At 45.0% G+C, this 19,623-nt stretch overlaps 1 protein-coding gene across 1 annotated transcript in view; it reads right to left on the bottom strand.

Annotated features, from left to right (window-relative positions):
- The window catches only part of rab18a (RAB18A, member RAS oncogene family), a 62,575-nt gene extending 43,205 nt beyond the window's left edge, over positions 1-19,370 (bottom strand). The window contains exons 1-2 of the mRNA XM_038798203.1: positions 19,184-19,370; positions 9,439-9,494 (exon numbers count right to left, since the gene is read on the bottom strand). Of these exons, the coding sequence (XP_038654131.1) occupies positions 9,439-9,494; positions 19,184-19,251 (124 nt within the window). The 5' untranslated portion in view covers positions 19,252-19,370. The remainder of the gene's footprint in view (positions 1-9,438; positions 9,495-19,183) is intronic.
- Positions 19,371-19,623: the final 253 nt, after the last annotated feature.

Raw genomic sequence — 19,623 nt, 5'->3', positions numbered from 1 at the left:
ATTAGCTCATACTAAAGGTAGGTACTCCATAGAATTATCAGGATCAGAATGATCTGTTGGACCAGTGCTCTGGACATGAAGCTTATTTGGAAACATACTGCTGCTTTGATGTGCTCAATACTTGGATTTTTATAACAAAGAACAAAGAAAAATTACAGCACAGAAACAGCCCTTCGGCCCTCCAAGCCTGCACCGATCCAGATCCTTTATCTAAACTGTCGCCTATTTTCTAAGGATCTGAATCCCTCTGCTCCCTGCCCATTCATGTATCTGTCTAGATACATCTTAAATGACGCTATCGTGCCCACCTCTACCACTTCCGCCTGCAATGTATTCCAAGCACCCACCACCCTCTGCGTAAAGAACTTTCCACGCATATCTTCCTTAGACATTTCCCCTCTCACCTTGAACTCATGACCCCTAGTAATTGAATCCCCCACTCTGGGGAAAAAGCTTCTTGCTATCCACCCTGTCTATACCTTTCATGATTTTGTAGGTCAATGAGGTCTCCCCCTCAACATCTGTCTTTCTAATGAAAATGAGCCGAATCTACTCTACCTCTCTTCATAGCTAGCGCGCTCCATACCAGGCAACACCCTTTGAAGGCGGAAGTGGCGATCCGTGGGGATCTCTGCGCTGCAGTCGAAGGTGGAGGACTAGGAGAATAGGTCCAGGTGACAAAACCTGTAGATTGTGGGTCTGCTGGAGGGAGTGGAGGGAACAAGCATCACAAACTATGTCACGAGGATGTTGACCACGTTGGTGGAAGAGAAGGTGTTGGACAAGGCCCCAGAGGTGGACCGGGCCCATAGGTCCTCGAGGCAGAAGCAGAGAGTGGGAGAGCCGATGCGAGCATTAATTGGGAGAATGCACAGGTTTCGGGGGCGCGGGAAACAGAGGAGTCAAGAAGTTGTGAATTTGTAAAAAAAAAAAGAGTGGGGAGGGGGGGGAGGGGCGATTGCTCTCCCCCCACCCCATTCTACTTAGCCAAGGTGGTCTTGTGTAGTTTTTTGAAAATGTTTTTTCCTGTCAGGGTTGTAGTTTTGGGGGGGGGATAGAACATAGAACACTACAGCGCAGTACGGGCCCTTCGGTCCTCGATGTTGCGCCGACCTGTGAAACCATCTGAAGCCTATCTGACCTACACTATTCCATTTTCATCCAGATGTCTATCCAGTGACCACTTAAATGCCCTTAAAGTTGGCGAGTCTACTACTGTTGCAGGCAGGGCATTCCACACCCCTACTACTCTCCGAGTAAAGAAACTGCCGCTGACATCTGTCCTATATCTACCACCCCTCAATTTAAAGCTATGTCCCCTCGTGTTGGTCATCACCATCCGAGGAAAAAGACTCGCACTGTCCACCCTATCTAACCCTCTGACTATCTTATATGTCTCTATTAAGTCACCTCTCAGCCTTCTCCTCTCTAACGAAAACAACCTCAATTCCCTGAGCCTTTCCTCGTAAGACCTTCCCTCCATACCAGGCAACATCCTAGTAAATCTCCTCTGAACCCTTTCCAAAGCTTCCACATCCTTCCTATAATGTGGTGACCAGAACTGCACGCAGTACTCCAGGTGCGGCCGCACCAGAGTTATGTACAGCTGCAGCATGACCTTGTGGTTCCGAAACTCAATCCCCCTGCTTATAAAGGCTAGCACACCATATGCCTTCTTAACAGCCCCATTAACCTGGGTGGCAACTTTCAGGGATTTATGTACCTGGATGCCGAGATCTCTCTGTTCATCTACACTACCAAGAATCTTGCCATTAGCCCAGTACTCTGCATTCCTGTTACTCCTTCCAAAGTGAACCACCTCACACTTTTCCGCATTAAACTCCATCTGCCACCTCTCAGCCCAGCTCTGCAGCTTATCTATGTCCCTCTGTATCCTATAACATCCTTCAGCACTATCCACAACTCCACCGACCTTCGTGTCATCTGCAAATTTACTAACCCATCCTTCTACACCCTCTTCCAGGTCATTTATAAAAATGACAAACAGCAGTGGCCCCAAAACAGATCCTTGCGGTACACCACTAGTAACTGAACTCCAGGATGAACATTTGCCATCAACCACCACCCTCTTTTCTTTCAGCTAGCCAATTACTGATCCAAACCGCTAAATCACCTTCAATCCCATACTTCCTTATTTTCTGCAATAGCCTACCGTGGGGAACCTTATCAAACGCCTTATGGAAATCCATATACACCATGCGACGTGGCAGGTATGGAGGATGACTGTGGTCATGGGTAGGGAGGAGGTTCATCTTGGATGGGCCCGGTTTTGAATGGAAATGGCCCAAGAGTGATGATGGTGGAAACTGGAGGGGTTGAGGCATAAGCCTCCAGTGAGAATGATGACATGGAATGCCCACGGCTGAATGCGCTGGTCAAGAGGTCCCAGGTGTTCGCACACCTGAAAGCCCGAGAGCAGAGGTGGTCTTCTTGCAGGAGACGCATCACCAGGGGAAAGATCAGATAAGGCTGAAGAAGGGCTGGGTGGGACAAGTGTTTCTCACTCGGTGTTTGATTCCAAGTCAAAAGGGGTGGCCATTTTACCGAGCAAGAGAACGGCGTTTACGATGGCTAGGTAGGTGCGGATACTGGAGGGGAGATATGTGATAGTGAGTGGGGTGTTAGTAGGGACGCCGGTGTTGTTGGTAAACATGTACGCGTCTATTTTGGATGATGTTGATTTTGTAGATGTTATTGAGAGTGATTCTGGATCTGGATTCTCACCAATTGATCATGGGAGGGCGGGGGTGGTTTAATTGTGTAATGGAGTCGAGGTTAGAGAGGTCAAGCCCCAAATCGATGGGAAGGTCAAGAATGACAAAAGTGCTGGGAGGGTTCATGGAAAGGATGGAGTAGGCGTATCCGTGGAAGTTTGGGAACCTGGGAGTAAGGGAATATTCCTTCTTCTCGCATGTGTATAGGATGTATTCTCGGATTTATTTCTTTGTGAACTGGGGGCTGCTGATGGGGATGGTAGGGGCAGATATTGTGATCTCGGACCATGTGTCGCACTGGTTAGATGTAAGGCTTTGTTCGGGACAGGTGCAGAGGCTGGGGTGGAGGTTGGACTCTGGACTGATGAAGAATTGTGTGGGAGGGTGAGAGTGGGAGTTGCAATTAAGAACTATGTGGAGTTAACCAGAATGGTGAAGTATCAGAAGTTACATTTTGGAAGACCTTGGAAGACAGTGGTACGAGGAGAAATTATTTTGTTCAAGGCCCATAGGGATAGGATGAGGAGGGAGGAGCACCAGCAGTTGTTGGACGGGGTATGCATGGTGGCCCCCATGAAGGAGCTGTTGGCAGCAGGGAAGAAGCTGCAGGGGCTGGCAATGGGTGCGGTAGTGGGGCAGCTACAGAGGTGAGTGCTGGATTATGAGTATGGGGAGAAGGAGAGTCGTATGCTTAATTAATGATCCACCAATTGCAGGCCAGGCAGCGTTCAGGGAAATTCTGCCGACGAGGGTGGAGAGGGGGGGGCGGTGGTGTCAGAGCTGGAGAGGATAAATGAGGTGTTTTAGGCTTTCTATGAGGGTTGTGTAGGGCTGAGCCAGTGGGGGAGACGGAGGACATGAGATGGTTTCTGGATGGGTTGGAGTTTCCAGAATTGGAGGACAGAAAGAGGCAGGCATTGGAGGAGCCATTGGGGTTAAGGAAAATGATGGAGTGCATTAGTAGGATGCAGCCGAGGAAGGCCCTGGGGCTGGACGGCTTTCCAGCAGAGTTTTATAAGCAGTTTGCAACAGAGTTGCCCCCCCCCCCCACCTGGTGGATATGTTTAATGAGGCCGTGAAAAAGTGCGAGTTGCTGGCTCAGTTAGCACTGGCGTCGATTTTGTTGATCCCGAAAAGGGGAAGGACCCACTGGAGTGGGAGTCCTACAGGTCCATTTCGCTACTAAACACAGATGTGAAAGTCCTGGCAAAGGTGTTGCCGTGTAGGTTGGTGGGGTGCGTGCGGAAATGGTTTCTGAGGACCAAACAGGTTTTGTGAGGGGGAGGCAGCTCTCCAGTAACATTAGGAGGTTGTTGAATGTCATTATAATTCCATCAGGGGAACGGGAACCAGAGGTGGTTGTGTCCATGGAGGCGGAGAACGCATCGACTGGGTAGAGTGGAGGTACCCGTTTGATGTTCTAAAGAACGAACAAAGAACAAAGAAAATTACAGCACAGGAACAGGCCCTTCGGCCCTCCCAGCCTGCGCCGATCCAGATCCTTTATCTAAACCTGTCCCCTATTTTCCAAGGTCTACTTCCCTCTGTTCCCCGCCCGTTCATATATCTGTCTAGATGCATCTTAAATGATGCTATCGTGCCCGCCTCTACCACCTCCGCTGGTAAAGCGTTCCAGGCACCCACCACCCTCTGCGTAAAAAACTTTCCACGCACATCTCCCTTAAACTTTCCCCCTCTCACCTTGAAATCGTGACCCCTCGTAATTGACACCCCCACTCTTGGAAAAAGCTTGTTGCTATCCACCTTGTCCATACCTCTCATAATTTTGTAGACCTCAATCAAGTCACCCCTCAACCTCCGTCTTTCCAACGAAAACAATCCTAATCTACTCAACCTTTCTTCACAGCAAGCGCCCTTCATACCAGGCAACATCCTGGTGAACCTCCTCTGCACCTTCTCCAAAGCATCCACATCCTTTTGGTAATGTGGCGACCAGAACTGTACACAGTATTCAAAATGTGGCCGAACCAAAATCTTGGACAACTGTAACATGACCTGCCAACTCTTGTACTCAATACCCCTTCCGATGAAGGAAAGCATGCCGTATGCCTTCTTGACCACTCTATCAACCTGCGTTGCCACCTTCAGGGTACAATGGACCTGAACTCCCAGATCTCTCTGGACATCAATTTTCCCCAGGACACTTCCATTGACCATATAGTCCGCTCTTGAATTAAATCTTCCAAAATGCATCACCTCGCATTTGCTTGGATTGAACTCCATCTGCCATTTCTCTGCCCAACTCTCCAATCTATCTATATTTTGCTGTATTCTCAGACAGTCCTCCTCGCTATCTGCAACTCCACCAATCTTAGTATCATCTGCAAACTTGCTAATCAGACCACCTATAACTTCCTCCAGATCATTTATGTATATCACAAACAACAGTGGTCCGAGCACGGATCCCAGTGGAACACCAGTAGTCACCCTTCTCCATTTTGAGACACTCCCTTCCACCACTACTCTGTCTCCTGTTGCCTAGCCAGTTCTTTATCCATCTAGCTAGTACACCCTGAACCCCATACGACTTCACTTTTTCCATCGACCTGCCATGGGAAACTTTATCAAACGCCTTACTGAAGTCCATGTAGGGGCTTTTCACAGTAACTTCATTGAAGCCTACTCGTGACAATAAGCGATTTTCATTTTCATTAGGGCAGCACGGTAGCATGGTGGTTAGCATAAATGCTTCACAGCTCCAGGGTCCCAGGTTCGGTTCCCGGGTGGGTCACTGTCTGTGCGGAGTCTGCACGTCCTCCCCGTGTGTGCGTGGGTTTCCTCCGGGTGTTCCGGTTTCCTCCCACAGTCCAAAGATGTGCGGGTTAGGTGTATTGGCCATGCTAAATTGCCCGTAGTGTCCTAAAATGTAAGGTTAAGGGAGGGTTGTTAGGTTACGGGTATAGGGTGGATACGTGGGTTTGAGTGGGGTGATCATTGCTCGGCACAACATCGAGGGCCGAAGGGCCTGTTCTGTGCTGTACTGTTCTATGTTCTATGTATATGACATCTACAACCCTTGCCTCATCAATTAACTTTGTCACTTCCTCAAAGAATTCTATTAGGTTTGTAGACATGACCTTCCCTGCACAAAACCATGCTGCCTATCACTGATAAGTCTATCTTCTTCCAGATGTGAATGGATCATATCCCTCAGTATCTTCTCCAACAGTTTGCCTACCACTGACGTCAAGCTCACAGGTCTATAATTCCCTGGATTATCCCTGCTACCCTTCTTAAACAAAGGGACAACATTAGCAATTCTCCAGTCCTCCGGGACCTCACCCGTGCTCAAGGATGCTGCAAAGATATCTGTTAAGGCCCCAGCTATTTCGACCCTCGCTTCCCTCAGTAACCTGGGATAGATCCCATCCGGTCATGGGGACTTGTCCACCTTAATGTCTTTTAGAATACCTAAAACTTCCCCCTTCCTTATGACGACTTGACCTACAGTATTTAAACATCCATCCCTAGCCTCAACATCCGTCATGTCCCTCTCCTTGGTGAATACCAATGCAAAGTACTCATTAAGAATCTCATCCATTTCCTCTGACTCCACGCATAAATTCCCTCTTTTGTCTTTAAGTGGGCCAATCCTTTCTCTAGTTACCCTCTTGCTCCTTATATACGAATAAAAGCCTTTGGGATTTTCCTTAACCCCATTAGCCAAAGATATTTCATGACCCCTTTTAGCCCTCTTTATTGCGCGTTTGAGATTCGTCCTACTTTCCCGATATTCCTCCAAAGCTTCATCAGTTTTGAGTTGCCTCGATCTTATGTATGCTTCCTTTTTCATCTTAGCTAGTCCATGGTTCCCTAATCTTGCCATTTCTATCCCTCATTTTCACAGGGACATGTCTGTCCTGCACTCTAATCAACCTTTCCTTAAAAGACTCCCACATTTCAAATGTGGATTTACCCTTAAACAGCTGCTCCCAGTCCACATTCCCTAGCTCCTGTCGAATTTTGATATACTCTGCCTTTCCCCAATTTAGCACTCTTCCTTTAGGACCACTCTTGTCTTTGTCCATGAGTATTCTAAAACTTACGGAATTGTGATCGCTATTCCCAAAGCAATCACCGACTAAAACTTCAACCACCTGACCGGGATCATTCCCCAATACCAGGTCCAGTATGGCCCCTTCCCGAGTTGGACTATTTACATACTGCTCTAAAAAAAAACTCTCCTGGATGCTCCTTACAAACTCTTCTCCATCTACGCCTCCAACACTACATGAGTCCCATTCAATGTTGGGGAAGTTAAAATCTCCCTTCACGACCACCCAATTGCTCCTACATTTTTCTATAATCTGTCTGCATATTTGTACCTCTACTTCATACTCGCTTTTGGGAGGCCTGTAGTAAAGTCCCAACAATGTTACTGCACCCTTCCTATTTCTCAGCTCTACCCATATTGCCTCAGTGCTCGAATCCTCCATAGTGCCCTCCTTAATCACAGCTGTGATATCATCTCTGACTAGTAATGCAACTCCTCCACCCTTTCTATCACCCTCTCTATCCCTCCTGAAGCATCTATACCCTGGGATATTCAGTTGCCAGTCCTGCCCTTCCCTCAACCAAGTCTCAGTAATACCAATATCATATTCCCAGGTACTAATCCAAGCCCTAAATTCATCTGCCTTACCTGCTACACTTTTCGCATTAAAACAAATGCACCTCAGACCACCTGTCCCTTTGCATTCATCATCTCTTCCCTGTCTACTCTTCCCCTTAACCACATTGAGTTTATTATCTAGTACCTTACTGGCATTTAGTTGCTGCCTCTTTACTGACCTCTAACTTCCTAATCTGGTTCCCATCCCCCTGCCACATTAGTTTAAAACCTCCCCAACAGTGTTAGCAAAAGCACCTCCTAGGACATTAAGTCAAGGAATATAAAATTAAGAGAGTTACACTAAAATATTATACATTAGTGGTTAGGGTTCAGCGAGAGTGGTTGCAGCCAATTCTGGGCAGCACGTTTTAGGAAGGATGCTGTCCGAAGAGAAGACCTCATAAAAATTACATATAAATTATCGTGGATAATTTTGTATTTTTCGTAAACTGGCGAAAGGTTTTAAAATGAGTGAAGCCATTGCTAGCTATGAATCAAACAAAAGGAACTACCTGGAATTCAGAACAACTGCCACTTCGCTACCACTGAAGAGAAATTAATGACTCCTCTGTGACTACAGAGATAAAATCCAAGAGAAGTGTACAAAGACCATTTATATTTCTATGGACAATGGAAGTTGAGAATCAATGATCCAACAAGTTAATATGCCACTCTTGCTCCTCAGTCACCAAAAGAGTTCATGTCAATGAAGATGACATCTGAAATCTCTTTGAATAGAAATTGGATGATACCTAACCAGAGGGGCTGGGGAAAGTACACCACCATTATAAAGTGGGAAATCAAATCAAAATACCTTTCTGTTTACAGACAAGTGGTGAGGGGAGAAACCAGAGCTGTTTAAGTTAATCCCCCCTCCTATCTGTAACAATGTGGGCCTCACGGTAGCATGGTGGTTAGCATCAATGCTTCACAGCTCCAGGGTCCCAGGTTCGATTCCCGGCTGGGTCACTGTCTGTGTGGAGTCTGCACGTCCTCCCCGTGTGTGCGTGGGTTTCCTCCGGGTGCTCCGGTTTCCTCCCACAGTCCAAAGATGTGCGGGTTAGGTGGATTGGCCATGCTAAATTGCCCGTAGTGTAAGGTTAATGGGGGGATTGTTGGGATACGGGTTACGTGGGTTTAAGTGGGGTGATCATTGCTCGGCACAACATCGAGGGCCGAAGGGCCTGTTCTGTGCTGTACTGTTCTATGTTCTAATGTCAAGTTAGTGGGGGCTTGGAGGGGAACCAGGGTTGAGGAACTCCAGTTATGTTGACAAATTGAAAAGAGGAATGAAGTTCAACGGTAAACAAAAAGAAGTGTTCAAAATATTGAGAGCTTGACAGGTAAATAGAGAGAAATAAAGAGGAGAGAGAGATGAAAAATCTTTTTACACAGATTTTTATGATCTGGAATGCAGTGTGTGAATAGTTGGTGAAAGCAGATTCAATAGTGACTGTCAGAAGGAAATTGGATAAATCTTGAAATGGAGATATTCGCAAGAATATGGGGGTAAGGAGGGACGAAGCAGGACTAATTGGTAGCTCATGCCGGAAAAGACACAATGTTCTGAATGGTCTCCTTCTGCACTGCATGACCGAACAGAGTTTTTAAGTGGGCATTCGTCAACATGGCCAAATAACTATAAATTCAATAACATTTTTCATTGCTGCCAGTGGAATTCTAAGTATAGCTGATTCGGGAAACACGCTAGTAGTGTTATTCCACGCAGTTAACAAGTAGTTGGAGCTTTACTTGTACTCAACCGGTTTAGTTAATGGAAATGCACAAAATTAAACTGTACTAAAAGTGGAGAGATATTCAACTTTGAATGCTGACTGCAGCTAGATCAGTACAAATAACACTAAGAAATTAGAAATAATTATACAATAAAATTGCGACATTCCCAGCTGTAGTCACCTTAATGAGTTTCATTCAATTTTTGCTAAAATCCTAATTATGATGTGGCAAATTCATTAAACACCATCAGCTGTCTCTGTGAGCACAATGATTTCAATAATCTGTTGCACAAAAACAGTGGATTACTGTTCATCTATTACAGGAGAAACTTACCGATTGTTGCAGCAAGCTCGGGGTCAAAGGTATCATCTGTAAACCGTAGTAGCAAACTGAAAACATTAAAACAAAAGTCAAGTCATGGGACAAACAAAGCTCAAAGATTTTACAAAGGATTCAAAAGCATAGCTATCAAAAGTTAACGCTTTACCTGTTTACGGTCAACTATCAGAAACACATTTCCGCGAAACTGTTCAGCAAAATATGTAACCTCATTAATACAATTGCTATGATTTAATAGGAAGGTTTATTCTTAACTCAATAAAAGCAGTAATATCACAGTACTCTTCTGGCATTATGGTGGGACTGGAGTACAAGATGTAGTCTTGCTACAATTGTATACAACTTTGGTGAGAACACACCTGGAGAACTAGTTTTGGTTTCCTATTTAAGCAAGGATATTTTTGCAGTAGAGGTGGAATAGCGAAGGGTCACTTGGCTCCCAAAATGAGGGATTATGCTATGAGGCCAGATTAAGTAAATTGGGCCTATACTCACTGGAGTTTAAAAGAATAAGAGGTGATCTCATTAAAACATACACACTATTTCAAAGATGTTTCCATAGGGCAGACAGAGGTTAATAAAAGCAAAATACAGCGATGCTGGAGATCTGAAATAAAAACAAAGTGTTGCAAAAACTCAGCAGGTCTGGCAACATCTGTGCAGAAACAAGAGTTAACATTCCAAGTCCAATACGACTCTTTGGAATTGAAGAGGCAGAATGTGATTGGGTGTTACGTCGCTGGAAGAGAGGGGGGGGGGGAAGAAATGGAGTCAGGGATCGGTTAGAGACTGCAGGTGATTAAATGTCATAGATGTCGTGGAACCAAAGGAAAAGAGAGTGGCAAGATAGTGCTAAAGAAACAAAGGATTGGTCTAGAGTGGTGTTAACAGCAGAATAAGGTCTGTGCTGTCACAAAGTAAAAATATTGGAGACTGGCACTGGGGAGGGGTTGGGGGTCATTTAAAATAGAGTATTTAATTGATTTCTCTTAGACGTCGCTTGTCTTTGGAATTCTCTTCCCCAGTGCACAGTGGAAGCTGGGCCATTGAATATATTCAAGGCTGAGTACGACAGATTTTTATCTACAGGGAAGTCAGTCTTCAACTGAACCCACTAGTAATTCTAGATTCCAGCATGAGAAACATATTCTCAACATCTACCCTGTTAAACTTTCTCAGAATCTGATGTTTCACTAGGTTCACCTCTCATTCTTTCAAACTCAACTAAGCGTAGGCCCAACCAACACAACCTTTCCTCATAAAACAACATCTTCATCCCAAGAATTAGAGAACCTTCTGAAAATGAAATGAAAAAATGAAAATCGCTTATTGTCACAAGTAGGCTTCAATGAAGTTGTTGTGAAAAGCCCCTAGTCGCCACATTCCGGCGCCTGTCAGGGAGGCTGATACGGGAAGGCTGAAAGGCTGCTAACCTTCTGATTCATGTACAAGGATTCCAAGATCCCTCTATGCTGTAGCATGCTGCAATCGCCATATTTGGCTTTTTATTCTTCCTGCCAAAGTTGACAACTTCACTTTCACCCACATCACACTTCATCTGCTAAATTTCTACCATCGGCTAAATCTCTGCCACCTCATTTAATCTACCTACATCTCTTTACAGATAATTTGTATCCTCCTCACAACTTGCTCCCCTACCTATGTATCATTAAATTTGGCTACAACTCAAGTCTGTCCCTTCAGCTAAGTCATTAACATAGATCATAAATAGTTGAAGGTACAGCACTGATCCATGGAGCAGTCCATTAGTTACAGTTTTCAAACCTGAAAATAATCAATTTAAGCCAACTCTGTTTCGTGTCCGTTCTCTATTATCACGACACCTTTGGCTAGTGTGTGGTCAATTCAAGCCCCACTTGACCCAGAGACCACATGCTGTCCTTGGCCTGCTGCAATGTTCCAGTGCTGCCCAGTGCAAACTGGAGGAACAGCACTTCATCTTCCGATTAGACATGTTACAGCCTTCTAGACATAGCATAGAGTTCAACAACTTCAGACTGTGAACTCCCCCTCTACCTTCACCCCATTTTTGTTTCTATCAATTCATTTTCTCCTCCACCTTCATCCCATTTTTATTGCTGTCAATTCATTTTCATTTCTTCCATCAATCCATTTTCCCCCTCACCATTCCCTACCCTACCCCCCCCCCCCCCCCCCCCCCCCCCCCCAAAACTTGGGCCATCTGTTTCCTGTTCCAGGTTGTCCTTTTGACACAGTTCAGGTACCCTTTTCCTTTTTTTAAACATTGGAAGGGGTAAACTTACTGCACTTTTACAAATTTATTTTTAAGTTTCTTTTTCCATTATGACATTTCACTGAAGTTACTGCAAATCTAAATATAGCAATAGATTGGTGACTATTATTCAGTATTGTACGTGAAATTCAAAATGGTGGTTGGTAAATTCTTTGAGGCAGCCAGTGTAAGCAGCAAACAGTACTGGATCAAACTTAGGACTGTACAAAATTATATCTAACAGATGACTTGCTCAACAGAGCAAAAGAATTGGCACATAGGAACATTTTTTTTTGCATAAAAGGACATTTCCTGACCCAAGTTATTGATCTATGAGAGCAAACTGCAAATGCAGACAGCAACACAAAGTATGCAAGGTTCATGAGTAGATTCAGTTGATTATAACTTGCAGTTGGGACTTCTGGTGGCAAAACGTGAAGGGAAGAAGCACACAAGGTGGGTCCTGCTGGAAACCTGACCATACTAATCTTTTTCCTGGCACCAGAGGTATTTAACTTGCTATGCCAAAGAAAAGCAAAGCTTTTTTTTTTTAAATTTAGAGTGCCCAATTATTTTTTTCAATTAAGGGGCAATTTTAGTGTGGCCAATCCACCTACTCTGCACATTTTTGGGTTGTGGGGGCGAAACCCACGCAGACACGGGGAGAATGTGCAAACTCCACACAGACAGTGACCCAGAGCCGGGATCGAACCTGGGACCTCAGCGCCGTGAGGCGGTTGTGCTAACCACTAGGCCACCGTGCTGCCCAGAGAAAAGCAAAGCTGGACAAGGATCAGCCCAAAATTGAAAAACAGACTCTGATGCCTCCCACGGATCAACTAGAGGTAGGATGACGGTAGCAGCTTCTTATCCAGCCACTCCACTAACAGCCAAAATACTCAGCAAAACTTTGGTGGCTGAGCTCGAGAATTCTCAATATTACTTCATCTTAGGTCTTTAAAAAATCAATTGAGGTGGTCTTGGGCCCCATTCATTCAGTTCTCATGATCACCAGCCAGACCATCAAAGCACAAGGAGCAACAATCAATGCATTGGCTGACCATAAATGATAGGATCACCTCCTTGGAGTACAACCTTGTCGCTGTGATCAAGGATAACAGGACATTAACATCCAAGCTGAATAACCTGGAGAACAGATCCAGAAGACAAAACGTTTGTGTTGTGGGTTTACCAGAGGGGATCGAAGGCCGCACCCCCTACTCAGTATTTCTCAGACCTGGGGACAGCATACTTCTATTCCCCTCAGAATTAGATCGGGGTCATCTTTGACCCAAGCCTCACTCTGGAGATCCTCCTTGTGCAGCAATCGCAAGGTTTCAAAGAAGGAGTTGGTGCTTCAATGGGCAAGAGATCACTAAGGTTTTACATGGGAAGGCCAGTCATCAGATTATACCGGGAAATAAGTGCAGACCTAGCGAAGAAAAGAGCTGCCCTGAACAAAATGAAATCTTCCCTGTACAAGAATGGAGTCAACTTCTGGACGACTTATCCAGCCCGCCTTAGTGTAGCGCATTCTGCGAAAAAGACTTTTCTGATTCGCCGGTGGCAGACTCCTTTGTCCAGAAGCACAACATGGGCTACGTTTAATTTGATCAATGACTCATTGAATGGGCACTTTTCATGTCTGTTGTTTTGGTGTATTCTTGATGATCTTAGTTATTTGAGAGATTTCTTTAGTTTGCTCCTTACCATAGCCGATGTTCTTTCTTTGTTCTTAGGGGCTGATTTAGCACAGTGGGCTAAACATCTGGCTTGTAATGCAGAACAAGGCAAGCAGCATAGGTTCAATTCCCGTACCAGCCTCCCCGAACAGGCGTCGGAATGTGGCGACTGGGAGCTTTTCACAATAACTTCATTGAAACCTACTTGTGATAATAAGCGATTATTATTTATGTTACCATGTGCGCGACTTTCAGTTGCCCTCATGGTGCTCCAAGTTAAATAAGTTTTTATTCCCTAGTTGGGAGTCTCCCTGCTAACAAGATGTGTTAGTTAACGGAGTGATATTAAATGGTTTTCTACAGCTCACAATAGTTTTTAAAATGAGCTTGGAGTCGAGTTGTGTTCTGTTAGTTGTAGGATTTAGGTTAAGTTGTTTGCCATTGTTCTTTTGGGTGTGGTTTTGCTCAACCACGATGGAGTATTTGGGTTGGGGCGGGGTTTAGTTGTAGTTTGCTGACCATGTCTGCATGTCTTTGTCAAGTCATCTGACTTGGCCCGGTAGCCATCTTGGGTTGGTCTTCTCTTTATCCCTTGTTTAACATAATTCCATGACAATGTCGGGCTCCAGTTTGCAGGACCTCTAATCAGACTGATTATCTGGAATGTTAGGGGTTTGAGTAGCCTGGTGAAACAATTGAGAGTATCCGTGCATCTTAAGAGCCTTAAGTCTGATATTGTTTTTTTTGCAAGAGACTCACCGTTTCACGTTAAAGATCAGATTGGCTATGCAAACGATGGGTTGGGCAAGTTTGTCATTCTAGTTTTAATAGCAGAGCCAGGGACATGCCGATTTTAATCAACAAAAGAGTCCAATTCTCCTCATCCCAGATTGTGGCTGACCCAAACAGTCGATATATAATCCTGTGCGGCTCCCTATTGAACACCCCAGTAGTCCTGGTTAAAGTCTATGCCCTTAATTGGGATGATATGAATTTCATCAACACTTGGTTGTCTTCCCTCCCCAACTTCGACACATACCTAAGAGGTGACCAGAACTGTGTTCTGGGCCCAAAATTGAACTTGCTCAAATCCCAAATCTTCTGTCCCATTGGGTGTGGCCAGGGCATTGTCTTCCTTCATGGCTCAGATGGAAGTGATAGATCCCAGACATTTTTTATATCCGAATGACAGCATTTTCTCCTTTTTGTCTCATGTCCATTATGTATACTCTCGTACTGATTTTCTCATTCTGGATAGGACTCTCCTTACAGGAATAGTGACAGCTGAGTACTCAGCAATTGTAATCTGACCACTCCCCACACTTCATTGATCTGTTGCTGGAGTCCGGCCCCACCCACCCAACATCCACCCTGGAGGTTGAATACTACTTTGAAGGCTGATAAAAATTCCAGCATCTGCCTCCCTCTCTTGATGACCACATTAAACAAAATAAGTCCATCGACCTTCCACGTTGTGGGAAGCACTTCTGGAAAAAAATAAATTTAGAGTACCCAATAGTTTTTTTTTCCCAATTAAGGGGCAGTTTAACGTGGCCAATCCACCCACCCTGCATGTCTTTTTGGTTTGTGGGGGTGAGACCCACACTGACATGGGGAGAATGTGCAAACTCCACACGGACAGTGACCCGGGATGGGATCGAACCCGGGTCCTTGCACCGTGAGGCAGCAGTGCTAATCACTGCAGCACCGTGCCATTCTCCTGTGGGAGGCTCTTAGGGCCAAATCAGAGGAGAAATTATTTCTTATAGCGCACACGTGTTAAAGATGAACAAGTTAAAACAACAGAGGCTGTTGGACTCTGCAGGCAAGTCGAAGACCCAGTTTGAGCTACTAACCATAGATTTACAGTGAAGGAGGCCATTCGGCCCATCGAGGTCTGCACCAGCCCTTGTAAAGAGCACCCGACTTAATCCACACACCTCCACCATACCCCTGTAACCCCACCCAACCTCTTTGGACACTAGGGACAATTTAGCATCACCAATGCACCCAACCTGCACATCTTTGGACAGTGGGAGGAAACCGAGCACCTGGAGGAAACCCATGCAAACACGAGGAGAACGTGCAGACTCCACACAGACAGTGACCCAAGCCGGGAATCAAACCTGGGACCCTGGAGCTGTGAAGCAACAGTGCTACCGTGCCATCCGTTCACATCTGGTTCACTAATGTCCTTCAGGGAAGGATATCTGTCGTCCTTACCCGGTCTGGTTTGCAGGTGACTCCAGACCCACACAGCGATGCAGTTGACTCTTAACTGCCCCCTCCACTGAAGTAGCCCAGCAAGCCACTCAGTTCAAGGGCAATTAGGGATGGCAACAAATACTGGCCCAGCCAGCGACACCCACAACCCAAGAACAAATTTTTAAAAATTTGGTTATGGTATATTGATAGTAACTACAAATTCCACGATGCAGTTTGGCCCCTACATGTAGTATTGGCCCACACTAACTGGAAATTACTAATGCCGAGGGTCTGTGGTCTGCATATTTAATATGATTCTCATGGATGTCCACTTCATGCCCCAATGAAGGAAATAACTCTTCGTTAAAACTTTGTGCCCTCTGCAAATTGAAGAATGAGCACTCTGGGGACCATGGCATGTGTTCTACTTTCCATATTTAACGTCACCATTAGACACTCTCAAATTAGGTGCATGGCAAGTCACATTTAAGTTAAAAAACAGTATGCTTCATCCAAACCTAGAGTATCTGTTCCACCTCAATATTTCCTATTAACTTTCCACATCCATCTTTCAACTATCAGGTTGAGAATATCCAATTATGAATCGCTCAGTTAGGACTTCTGCTCATTATGGAATTAACCAAAACAGTCCAAATTCATTGGATAAGATAACAATTGTACGAATTACAAGGCCAGGTTAGATGCAATCTAATAACGCCGTCCGTCTCCTACCGCCCACAGAGAAAAAATTAAACAAATCTTACAGTGGATGAGCGATCCCATTTAATCTGGAGCATAATGGAGGCTCTTGTACTATTACAGGGGAGGCGGTGGTGTAGTGGTATTGTCACTGGACTAGTAAACCAGACGCTCAGAGTTGTGCCATGGGTACCCAGGTTCGAATCCTGCCCCTGCAGATGGTGAAATTTAAATTAAATAAAAATCTGGAATTAAAAGTCTGATGATGACCATGCCACTTTGTCGATTGTCGTAAAAACCCATCGGGTTCACTAATGTCCTGTAGGGAAAGAAATCTGCCATCCTTACCTGGTCTGACTTGAGTGTGATTCCAGACCCACAGCAATGTGGTTGACACTTAATTGCCCCCTCAAGGGCAATTAGAGATAGGCACAACCAGCGATGCCCACATCTCATGAATGAATTTTTAAAAATCCATCTCTTAGCCATAGTTACTGCACCATTGCCCTTTTCTCCTGCTAGGTTCCTCAAACCCGGTGATGGTCTTCTCTCTTAGAATCTGGAAACCGTTCCGACAACATTTAGAATTCCTGTCTTCGTCTTCACAATCACCTTTTCTTACCTTCAACCATATCTTGTAGGGCGGCATGTGGCGCAGAGGAATCGCAAGGGAGAATTCAGAATGTCCAAATTACGCGTTAGCATGTCTTTCGGGATTTGTGGGAGGAAACTGGAGCACCCGGAGGAAACCCACGCAGACACAGGGAGAACGTGCAGATCGTCCGCACAGACAGTGACCCAAGGCAGGAATCGAACCTGGGACCCTAGTGCTGTGAAGCCACAGCGCTAACTACTATGCTACCGTGCTGCCCGTTGCTTGGTTGGAAGTCTCCCGCTCCGCCTATTGCCTTTGGCTGGTTTGGGGACTTGCACTTGGGAGAAAATTTAATTTACCATCAGGGGTTCGGATGAGAGATTTTACCCGAGATGGCAACCGTTTATCTCCTTTTTGAAAGATCTAATCATTGTCTATAGCTTTGCTTTTTACTATATTGCAATAATTCTTGTCTGTACCTATTTTGCATTGTTTATTGCTTCCTTTGTGTTATTTGTAAAAAAAACTGAAAAAACAATTTTTAAAAAAATTTGCAGTTGTTTGTGCCTCGATTCCAATCAAGGATTTAAGCATCCTAATTCACAGACAAAGAGAGTACAACATTCCTACAACTGCATATTTGAAATACCAGGTCCATTATTATTTGTTCTCAGTACAGTTAATTAGATCCTTCATACTCCAAAAATAAGAACTTTAATTGGCTGGCTTAGCTCACTCAACTAAATCGCTGGCTTTTAAAGCAGACCAAGCAGGCCAGCAGCACGGTTCAATTCCCGTACCAGCCTCCCCGGACAGGCGCCGGAATGTGGCGACTAGTGGCTTTTCAAAATAACTTAATTGAAGCCTACTCGTGACAATAAGCGATTTTCATTTCATATCATTATTGGTGCAACGGTTTCTGACTGCATATCAACAGAGCTCAAATATTTGCACAAAATTACAAATCAATAACGTGAGGCAACGGTTAAACAAATAAAATCCACATCAAAATTCTTAATTCCATCTCGGTAAACATCCAAAGCCTGGTGCTCCTATCACAGGCTCAGGAAATGTGGCATGCCCACATTGATTCTTACCAACTTTTACAGGTGCACCATAGAAAGCATCCTATCTGGCTGCAATACAGCCTGGTATAATAACTGCTCAGCCCAAGACTGTAAGAAACTAGAGCCGGGAACACTTGCCCAGTCTATCATGCAAATCCACCTCCCATCCATTGACTCCATCTACACCCATAATCAAAGATCCCTCCCACCCAGCTTACCCACTCTTACAACATCTTCCATTGGGCAGGAGATACAAGTCTGATAACACGCACTAACAGATTCAAAAACAGCTTCTTTCTCGCTGTTACCAGACTCCTAAATAACTTGTATGGACTGATCTGATCTCTTCACTCATCTTCTCTACCAAATAGTACTACACTTCTGCATGCTTCACCCAATGCCTGTGTCTATGTGTTTACATTGTTTGTTTATTTTTATTTTATGTTTGTCCGATTGTGTATTTTCTCTTCATGTCCAGAATGAGCTGCATGCAGAACAATACGTTTCATGTGCCTCGGTAGATGTGACAGTAAACAAACGCAATCCTATTAAAAGGTCTGTTAATGTCCATATAGCTCACCTGGACAGCTCAAAACAAAACTATAATAAACTTTACTCAGAGTAACCCCACCCCTTGCAGTGCAGTGTCATTAGTAGAAGCAACTCCCCGCCCATCAATCCCCCACCGTGTTACCCATTAGGTACCATGATCCTACCCAGTGCAGCAGGAAAAATAAGTTTAGGATTACATTCGGGATTTGGGTGCTGCATTTTAAGTGACCAAAATTAGAGGTTAGGGTTAAATGCATATCGAAATTTAGGGATTGCCAGTACTATGTTTGAATTGGGGTGGAAATTAATATCACTAGAGTTAGGAGATTAAGTGCTTAGGTTTGAGGATAAATGAGCTGTCAATATGTCATGGTAATGTCATTCGGACTCAAGACTGGGGTAGGCTAAAGATTAGGTGGATTGTTAGGGTTGGGTTTAATGGAGAGATTTGGAGATACTGTCATTGCTCTGTATTGTGAGCGAAATAAGCGGGTATGTGCACTGCAGAAACCGTAGCGTTGTCATTACTATTGTTCAAAGCGAGCTATCCGAAAAGGTGGCATGTTGGAAGCAACGGCCAGACACAGTCCACTGTTTTGCTGCGTCAGGAAGGTCGGGGCCTTCAACGAGGCGAAGTCCAGGACCTGCCTTCCTCGGAACCAGCAGGCACTCGGTGCCGCCTCACCTGGACTTGCCGACGCCGCTCTCGCCGATTATCAAGATCTTCAGGGTTGTCAGGATGTCCTCCTCCATGGCGCTCACACTGTCCGCGTCGCCAAGCCCACCTCCAAAAAAAATCACCTCCCCCACCCCTTAATTTACGATACCCCCTACTGACAAACAAAACCTCAATTTACGGCACCCGCCCACCACGGAAGCCGCGCCCCTTGTGACGTCACGGGGCGTTACTGAACAATGATTGACACATAGTCTAATCCAATCATGTGGTTCTCACCTACAACCTGATCTCCATATACTCCAGTCAACAGTCTACATTCTCCAATGCTCGCTCAACAACAGGATATTTTTCGTTAAGAAAAGAGAAAGGACATAGAACAGTACAACACAGAACCGACCCTTCGGCCCTCGATGTTGTGCCAAGCATTGTCCGAAATCAAGATCAAC

The sequence above is a fragment of the Scyliorhinus canicula genome, chromosome 5 (genome assembly GCF_902713615.1).
Source record: "Scyliorhinus canicula chromosome 5, sScyCan1.1, whole genome shotgun sequence".
Taxonomy (NCBI): domain Eukaryota; kingdom Metazoa; phylum Chordata; class Chondrichthyes; order Carcharhiniformes; family Scyliorhinidae; genus Scyliorhinus; species Scyliorhinus canicula.
This window is presented reverse-complemented; position numbering and strand designations above follow the sequence as displayed.